Here is a 9,151-nt window from a genome sequence, read left to right on the forward strand (position 1 = left end):
GCACCTGCCCTGTGACACCCGCCCCCCATCCCACCCCCCGCCCGGCGTTCTTGGGTGCTTGTAACTTCGCGGCCTGGCGCTTTTGATTGGCTGTTGCTAGGTGACGTTGCTTGCGTTCACGTGACAAGTGTTAAATGCCCACCCTGCAGGAGCCCGCCCCGCAGATAAACGTAAAGCTGCTGCGGGCTACTCACCTGCTCCCGCCTCCCGGAGCCCCGGCCTAGCCCGTGTCACCCCTGCCCCTCCTCCGCTGCCGCCCCCCGCCCGAGCCAGCGCTGGGCGAGAAGCCGAGCGGCCGGAGAGGCGGAGAGAGGATGCGGCCGGCGGCAGCTGTCCCGAGCTCTGCACGGTGATCGCCTCCCCCGGAGGAGGAGTTGCCTACTAGACCACTGCTCCATTTCTTGTGTGCCTCCCCACCCCCACCCCTGTAATTACATTGGCTGCTGGAGGGGACCGGGAGAGACGGAGGAGGCGCCTCGCTTTCCCCCTCGCGCCTGCCACCCGTGATCTTTCCCGTCCCGGGCCAGGATGACTGGAGTCTTTGACAGTTTGGTGGCTGATATGCACTCGACCCAGATCACGGCCTCCAGCACATACCACCAGCACCAGCAGCCCCCGAGCGGCGGCGGCGCCGGCCCCGGCAGCAGCAACGGCAGCAGCCTCCACAAGCCCCAGGAGTCGCCGACCCTCCCGGTGTCAACAGCTACCGACAGCAGCTACTACACCAACCAGCAGCATCCGGCGGGCGGCGGCGGCGGCGGCGGCGGCGGGGGCTCGCCCTACGCGCACATGGGTTCCTACCAGTACCACACCAGCGGCCTCAACAATGTACCTTATTCCACCAAGAGTGGCTACGACCTGGGTTACGCCGCCGCCGCCTACACCTCCTATGCGCCCTATGGGACCAGTTCGTCCCCGGCCAACAACGAGCCTGGTAAGCATAACGTTGGCATCAAGGGTGCCAGGTCGGTCTAGCTCCTGGGATGGAGGGATCAAAATGTTTAGGCAGGTGTCCTTCCGGAGCCCTGGCTTCCACACCACGTGGACCCGGCCCACCCCGCGCCTTCACCGTTCTCAACCTCCAGTCTGCCGAGCGGTTGTCCCTCGGTGCCCTGCTGGTCAGACCGGGTGGCCTCGGGGCCGCGCGGATGCCTCGTTTCCTTACCACCTGCTTATCCTTTCTCTCCAGTATGTGCCTGTCTGTCCCTCCGCTGACGGGCCCAGCTACCGGGGTCTGTGGCGGCACCGGTCGGCGCGTTGCGAAGTGGCGCCTGGGAATCCACCTCCTGGCTGGGGCCAAGTCCCACGCGGGGCCCCTCTGCGGGCGGGAACTCGCGGGCTCCCTGGCTGTGCGATTCTCACGACTCCGTATCGTTACAGAGAAAGAGGACCTCGAGCCTGAAATTCGGATAGTGAACGGCAAGCCAAAGAAAGTCCGGAAACCCCGCACCATCTACTCCAGTTTCCAGCTGGCGGCTCTTCAGCGGCGTTTCCAAAAGACTCAGTACCTGGCGCTGCCTGAGCGAGCCGAGCTGGCCGCCTCGCTGGGCCTCACCCAGACGCAAGTGAGGGCTCGCGGCCGGGGGTGGCGGGGGGAGGGGCGAGGAGGGCGCCGGTCGGGGGCGGCTGGGGAGCAGGTGGGTTCGGGACAATGTTTAGAAAAAATATTTTTTTAATAATTTTAAGAATTTCGAGACCTGCGCCTTGGGCGCCTCAACTTCTACCCTCCAAACTGAAATTCCCCAGGGTAAGGACAGGGTGGGCCGAAATCCGGCACCACGCTGTCTTTCTCCGCGCTACTGCTTAAGCGGGTAAAATATAATAACTGGCCCTCCTGACCCACCCCCGCTGTCGGCATCAACACGGTGCGCACACACCAGCGGTACTGGGCTTTCTGAGGTGACCACCCAATGGGAGCAGGAATCAGCGCAGCCCAGGCACGTGATCCGCCTGTGTCCGGGGTGCTGGGTGCCCACCTCTTGCTCTCGGTCTTTCTGCGCTTCCTCCCCTCCCCGGGTCCCAGCGTCCTCCACTAATGCTCGGGTCCCTTTTCCACAAAGGTCAAAATCTGGTTCCAGAACCGCCGATCCAAGTTCAAGAAGATGTGGAAAAGCGGTGAGATACCCTCGGAGCAACACCCCGGAGCCAGCGCCTCCCCACCCTGCGCTTCGCCGCCGGGCTCGGCGCCGGCCTCCTGGGACTTCGGCGCGCCGCCGCGGGTGGGGGGCGGCGGCGGCGGCGGCGGCGGCGCGGGCAGCTCGGGCTCCAGCCCCAGCAGCGCGGCCTCGGCTTTCCTGGGCAGCTACCCGTGGTACCACCAGGCCTCGGGCGCGGCCTCGCACCTGCAGGCCGCCGCGCCGCTGCTGCACCCGACGCAGAGCGCGCAGCCTCACCAGCACCAGCACCAGCACCAGCACCACCAGCACCAGCACCAGCACCACCAGCACGGCGGCGGCGGCGCCCCGGTGAGCGCCGGGACGATTTTCTAACCCCGGGAGACCGCAGAGACTGCGAGCGGAGGCCCGCTCTGCTCGGTGTTCGCCCCCAAGCCCAGAGGGTCTCCCCAGCCGGGCCGCCGCCACCTCTCCCGGAGTTCGTGGCCGGGGACGGCGCACCCCGGGCCCCGCTCCCTCGCGCGGCCACCGAGCGGCGGGGAACCGGAGGCTCCTCGCGGGGGTCCCGGCAGCTGCGCGGTGAAGGCCGCGGGCCCGGCCCGAGCCGGCCGCAGACAGGCCGCCCCTCGCCTCCTCCCCGCCCGGCCGGCCGGCGCCTTCCTCGCCGCGGGCAGCCCGCCGAGGCCGGGGCCGGGCCGCCTCCCCCGCCCGCGAGGCCAGCCCGGCTCTCTGAGGCTCCTTTCTCCTCGGCCGCCCCCGGGCCCCGCGCGGCCCACCGGGTTCCTGACCTCCCGAGTCCCGCCGCCGTTCTCCGGCTCCGCGGCTCCAGCCCCGGGGGCCTCCCGCCTGGGCCCCCTCCCGGCCGGGAACCTCCCTTCTCTCTCTCCTCAGCCGTCAGCAGTGGAGGTTTGTTTTTGTTTTTTATTTTTATTTTTTTAAAGTTTAGGTGCCTTTGCGGATGACCTCATTTTAATATTGGGATAAAATGATTTTTTAATATGTGGACACTGCAAAAAAAAAAAGTGTTTAAATTATCTTTTTTAAAACCTATTCAGGATTAATAGCCTGGACTTCGACATAGAGTTTGTAAATAAAGGTGTCTGTGCAGATTTTCCCACTGATTTATTTGTATAAAAACACTCATCTTTTCCGACTTTTCTGTAAACCCCCACTTGTGAAAACTGCGATTTAGCAGTGACCTCAGTAACCCCTCCGGTTTATTTTTCCCTTAAGAATTTTCTCAGTTAAACTAAGCTACTGATTTGGATTTGTTATTATCTTATCCTAAAGTCTTCGTTCTTGAAATGAGAGGTATTTTGGGGTTATTTATTATGAAAACAACATGCTCTTAATGTTGATTTTACAATATGAAGAGATTATTTAAATAAATTATTGTTTTCATTGGATGTGTGAGTTTTTACCTTGGTTGTCACGAGCTGGAGCTCAAGCCTCTGCCCAGGCGGGGAACCTGGTCAGCCGAGAGTGACACGTCTTCCGGGGCTGTGCGTGCAGCGAGGTCCGGTGAGGCGAGGACAGGCTCGCGCCGCTCAGGGCGCCCGCGGAATGTTCGCGCTCTGCCCCCACCCGCGTCTGGACGCGGGCTTGGCCAGCTCCAAGCCGCGGTAAGTCACTCAGCGCCCGGCGGCTCCAGCCCCCGCCTGTCCTGCCCCTCCGGCGCCGGCGCCGCCGCCCCGCGCCTGGGCGGTCTCTGCCGCCTCCGCGCCGCGCCCGGGGTGCCGGCTGGGCTGTGATTCCGAAACCCGCGGGGAACCTGTAGCCTGAGCGCACCCGAAACCCGGGTCAGACCCCTACATCGGACCCTCCCCTCTGTTTGCCCCGCGGCTCTTCTGGGGCTAGCCGAGCCAAGAACTCCCGTGAGTCACCCCAGCCCTCAGGAGACTCGGGTGGCTTGCTCTGGAATGCAGGGCGACCGCTGCGCAGGGCTTCCCCAGCAGACACACAATCACACACTGTGACTCTCAGAGACACAGCTATCCTATCAAACACTCTCAGACACACAGTCACACACTGTGACTCTCAGAGACACAGCTATCCTATCAAACACTCTCAGACACACAGTCACACACTGACTCTCAGAGACACAGCTATCCTATCAAACACTCTCAGACACACAGTCACACACTGACTCTCAGAGACACAGCTATCCTATCAAACACTCTCAGACACACAATCACACACTGTGACTCTCAGAGACACAGCTATCCTATCAAACACTCTCAGACACACAATCACACACTGTGACTCTCAGAGACACAGCTATCCTATCAAACACTCTCAGACACACAGTCACACACTGTGACTCTCAGAGACACAGCTATCCTATCACTCTCAGACACACAGTCACACACTGACTCTCAGAGACACAGCTATCCTATCAAACACTCTCAGACACACAGTCACACACTGTGACTCTCAGAGACACAGCTATCCTATCAAACACTCTCAGACACACAGTCACACACTGTGACTCTCAGAGACACAGCTATCCTATCAAACACTCTCAGACACACAGTCACACACTGTGACTCTCAGAGACACAGCTATCCTATCAAACACTCTCAGACACACAGTCACACACTGTGACTCTCAGAGACACAGCTATCCTATCAAACACTCTCAGACACACAGTCACACACTGTGACTCTCAGAGACACAGCTATCCTATCAAACACTCTCAGACACACAGTCACACACTGACTCTCAGAGACACAGCTATCCTATCAAACACTCTCAGACACACAGTCACACACTGTGACTCTCAGAGACACAGCTATCCTATCAAACACTCTCAGACACACAGTCACACACTCATAGTGAATGACACATTCACACACACTGTTCTACAAACTCATGCACACTCACGAACAAATGCACACTCATGTGGAGACTGATGCACATTGCTGTGAAGTGGCATCTTTCCATCTCATACTCTCTTGAGGGGAAAGGTCCACACATCCTTCAGCTCTGCTATCCACCTTGGGTCTCACCCAACCAGCTTCCAACTTTGGAAGTGACCCTACTTTCTGGCATTACCTGCAAAAGCCAGGGGTAGGTGAGTAATGCAGGACTGAACTTAAAGTGTCTTTCCTTGAAAGCACTGGGGCCAACAGTTGGAAGCTTCCCGGTTTCAGTCGCTGTGTGACTTTGGACTGCCCACCTCTGGGTGTTGCAGTGTGCAGATCTATAAGATAAGAGAACTAAAATAGCTATCTCAGAGTTGTGAGCACTAAATGAAGCAACGATATAACACAGTGTCTGGCACCTAGTCAGCACTCAGTATTTATTTTTGCTGTTAGTAGTATATTGCTTGAGCCTATTGCCCCCAAACAAGAAGGCTTTACTTTTTGCCTATGATTATGAGGCCCAGTTAGCCAGAGGCCTTTCCAACCTCATCACGTGAAAGAGCAGCACTCTACGGGCGGGAGACCTCTGCCCCTTTCCAATATGGAAGCCTGAACCTTGAGCAGCCTCTCTGAAGGGCCCGTGCTGTACTGGAAAGAAGGTTGGGGGGGCACGCCAGAGAACCCCGCTTCTCAGATCCAGGCCTCCTCTCCTCTAGGACGGTTATTCAGGCCATCCTTGCTGTGTGGCTTCACTCAACTCTGGGGGGGGGGGATACAAAAAAAACAATAGACATCAGAAGGGAGTGACTTTCTAGGCTCACCGTCATTATCTTTAAAGGAATCCCATCTCTTCTGGCTAGATTGTTTTGGGGCCTGTACCGAGACTGCTTTACTACAGAGAGATGGTCCAGGGAGCTGGGCTCTGCACAAAGCAGGGGGGTCCCACAACCTTGTATCCGCTTGCATTCCTGCGTGTTTCCCAGTCTAAGGAGGTTTGAGCTGAATCCTATTGACCCCGCGATTCTGTCCTCCCTCAGCAGCTTCTGCCTAGCAGACCCCCATTCCTGTCCTCCCTCCCCCAGCTCCAAATTCCACGGTTTTCTGTGAGTGCCAAGAGCCGGTGCCAACCTTCCCCCTGCGGTTCACTGAGCCCTCCCTTCCTCTGCGCGCTCTCCCCTCCCCCTTCTGAAACCAGCGAGGAGAGACGGGGCAGTAAATTGGCTGGTGTCGAGGATCTGCAGCAGACAAGATGATTAAGAGGCCTACGCCGGAGCGCCCGGGGCAGGGAATGTCAGCCCAAGTTGGAATCACGCAACAGGCCTTGGCATGAGCGAGTCTGAGAGCCGGGAGGGCGGGCGGCCCCAGCTCCGGGGTGGGCCGGGGCCCCACAGACTCGCCGGAGTCACCGAGCCCGGCAGCCGGCGGCGGCGGGGTCGGGCGGGGCCACGGAGCGCCTTTCCCCGGGAAGCTCGCGGAGCAGAGGGCAGAGGGGTGCAGGGGCCAGAGGAAGGGGGCGTTTCCGCAGACAAGGAGAAGGGCAGAGAGAAGAGAAAGCAAGGATGCGCCGGGGTCCCAGAAGAGAGGGGAGAGGGGGAGGGGGAGTGAGAGGAGCAACAAAGCACGGCCGGGGGGGGGGGGGAGGGGCCGGCTGCAGCCCCGCCGGGGGCGAAGCTCGGGCCAGCCTTTCTCACAGTCTCGAGGCCCGCGGAGAGACACCGGGCCCTGTGATCAGCCCGCCGCCGCGCAGACTAGCTCCCCCCGCGCCCGACTGTGCTCCCCAAAGCGCGAGTGAAATATGGAAATGGCAAGCAGCGATCTCGTCTCCCTACGCTGGGAAACCAGTCGCGCTCGAAACACACATAAATCTTCATTGCAATCCCCTTCCATTCGCTCGCGTGAACTATCAGGCCTGAGACAGGATGTGGCAAGCGCTGGAAAGCCGGGAGAAGGAAACCGTAGAGTGGGGGGTGCCCTACCCTCTCCGCCCGTGGCAGAGTGCTCTGAACTCCTGCGGGGTGCTGACACTGAGTCTCCATTCCCGAGGCTGGCAGCTGGTGCGCGCCCACATCCCCCTGTCCTCCCATTCCTGTCCCTCCCCCTTCCTCCCCCGACTGCGTGCGCTCCCTCCAGCCACCTCCTCGAGGGTGCTCGGCTGAGTGTAGACACACACCCCTCGCGCTGCCCAGAATTCCCGCCGCCCGCTCGGCCGCTGCGGGGCAAGGAAGGGCAGAAAAGAATGGGAACGGATCCCGGGCCTAATCAGCGTGGCTGCAATGTGGGACCGTTTAGGAAGCTTCCCCTCAGCCTTCTTTCAGGATTACTTGTGAAATTTGTGAATATCCGTCCTGTGTAAGGATTTCCGAGACTGGCGGGGCTAGTTTGGGGGAAGTATCAAGTTTGATGGGGGTGGAGAGAGCGCAAGAAGACAGCAGCTTTGTTTACAAACAGATTTTGGTTGAAGGGGGAGAGGGAGGAAAAGTGGTGAGGAGTGTGGAAGTGGTCAAATGGCCCCTTTCACTGTTGGAACCCACCCAGCAAAGGAGAACGACATTGGGGAGCAGAAAGCCATCCTGCCTTTCAAAAAAAAAAAAAGTCGTCCTCAACGACTGTAAAACCCAGGAGCAACTCCCGCACTCTGACACCCTCCCGCCTCCTTCCACCCCATCGGTTTCCCAATCACTCACTCGAAAGTCACCAGCCAGCTCGTTTCCCTCCTAGAACAGCGACCACCAGTGCCTTAAGCCTATTGTATTGTCAGAGACCTCTTGGAGAAGGAAGCTACAGATTCTTCCTTCTAAGATGCAGGTTGCTTTGCATTCGACTTTGGGGTCCCAGGTCCGGGTGGGTGGGGCGCACCCCTGGCCCTGTCAGACTGGGCTCTCTGGAGACTGGGGGGCTCTGGTAGGGTTGAGTCACCCAAAATAGTCCCAGGAAAGTCTCCTCTAGTTCGGATCTTCCCTCCCCACCTGGGATCTGACCCGCCAGCTTTACCCGCTGTACCGCCCCTTTCCCGAGGCACACAAGTTAGGGTGGATGCGGAGGCCCCACGACCTTCTGAGGCCCGCCTGATGGGAGTTTCCCTCTCGGGGACTGTTTTGTCAGTGATTGCCACATTACAAGGTGTTACATTCAGCCCTGGGGCCTAGGGCCCGGCGGAGCAAGGGAGACGAGACACCGTGTTTCAAGAAAGAGCAAGCAGGTCTCAAAGGAGCAGCCCCCTCGGCGCTTGCACGGGGAAACACAAGCCCAGTCCTACCCAGACCTCTTCCCAGGCCGGCTCGGCTCCTCGCTAGTCGTCTGGGCCGGGCCAGACCACAAACACAGCGGTGTCTGAGCAGGTTTGTGGGCTGCGTGGAAGCGCTCCTGGGATTCTCCAGAGACCCTTCCTGGGTCCCCTCAGGAGTCCTTGTGCCACTGACTGCGACCCACATCGAGCCGGGCCAGCGCCAGGAGCTGGGGCCCGAGGAAGATGGCAAGGGATGGGTGCGGAGCCGGGGAAGGTGGATGAGGGCTCCGGCAGGCGGGCTGGGGCTGCAGGGCAGAGAATGACAACTTCGGGGAAGGAGACGGGGCAAGAGGGCGGGAAAGACCGTGTAGCGCGCGCCGGGGTAACCCCAGAGCGCAGGTCTAGGCCGGCACAGAGCAAACATGGCGTGCTTCCCGCGCTCCGACTCCTCCCCTCCGTTTTGTGGTCCAGGAGCCTCGAACACCCTAGAGACGAAACAGTCGCCTTCGGAACAATGGGGACTTCTGGCCCTGGGACCCGACCGAGTCTGGGCTGCTCGGAGCCGTGGCCGCGCTCCCAGTGGCTTCTCCCGCCCGGAGTCGCGGCGTTGTCCCCTCCTCTAGAGCAGCCTCCGCCCCGCCCCGTCCCTCCGCGGCCCTGGCCTCGGCTTCTTAAAGTCGCAGGGTGTCTCTGTGCCGGAGATAAGCACCGCCCAGCTGGGGAGCGAGCGTTTCTGGGGGGCGCTATCTCGGGGCGATGGAGACCGAAGAAGAGCCTAGGCAGCCGTGGGGCTGGCCCCGGGGACCTGTGAGCTTCTTCTCTCCTCGGCCCAGAGCCTCCAGAGAGCAGACTCGTTTTCTCCGGCACAGGAACAGCTAGTGCTCTGTCTTGGGGTGCTAGGTCTCCTCACAGCAACTCCTCGGTCACCAGCTGTCCCCGCACCCTGC

The 9,151-nt window shown here is 60.2% G+C and overlaps 1 protein-coding gene across 1 annotated transcript; it reads left to right on the top strand.

Moving 5' to 3' along the window:
• The first annotated feature begins 214 nt into the window (after nt 1-214).
• DLX2 (distal-less homeobox 2) lies at nt 215-2,569 on the top strand. The gene is made up of 3 exons (XM_066280436.1): nt 215-934; nt 1,381-1,565; nt 2,061-2,569. The coding sequence occupies exons 1-3, from the start codon at nt 529-531 to the stop codon at nt 2,487-2,489; spliced, it is 1,020 nt and encodes a 339-aa protein (XP_066136533.1). The 5' UTR covers nt 215-528; the 3' UTR covers nt 2,490-2,569.
• Nucleotides 2,570-9,151: the final 6,582 nt, after the last annotated feature.

The sequence above is a fragment of the Saccopteryx bilineata genome, chromosome 5 (assembly GCF_036850765.1).
Source record: "Saccopteryx bilineata isolate mSacBil1 chromosome 5, mSacBil1_pri_phased_curated, whole genome shotgun sequence".
In the NCBI taxonomy this organism is placed as follows: domain Eukaryota; kingdom Metazoa; phylum Chordata; class Mammalia; order Chiroptera; family Emballonuridae; genus Saccopteryx; species Saccopteryx bilineata.

Excerpts from the sequence above, each read along its gene's own strand:
- DLX2 (XM_066280436.1), top strand. The coding sequence starts at position 529 with ATGACTGGAGTCTTTGACAGTTTGGTGGCTGATATGCACTCGACCCAG. Across the intron at positions 935-1,380 it reads CCCGGCCAACAACGAGCCTG|AGAAAGAGGACCTCGAGCCT; the intron begins GTAAGCATAACG and ends GTATCGTTACAG. Across the intron at positions 1,566-2,060 it reads TGGGCCTCACCCAGACGCAA|GTCAAAATCTGGTTCCAGAA; the intron begins GTGAGGGCTCGC and ends TTTTCCACAAAG.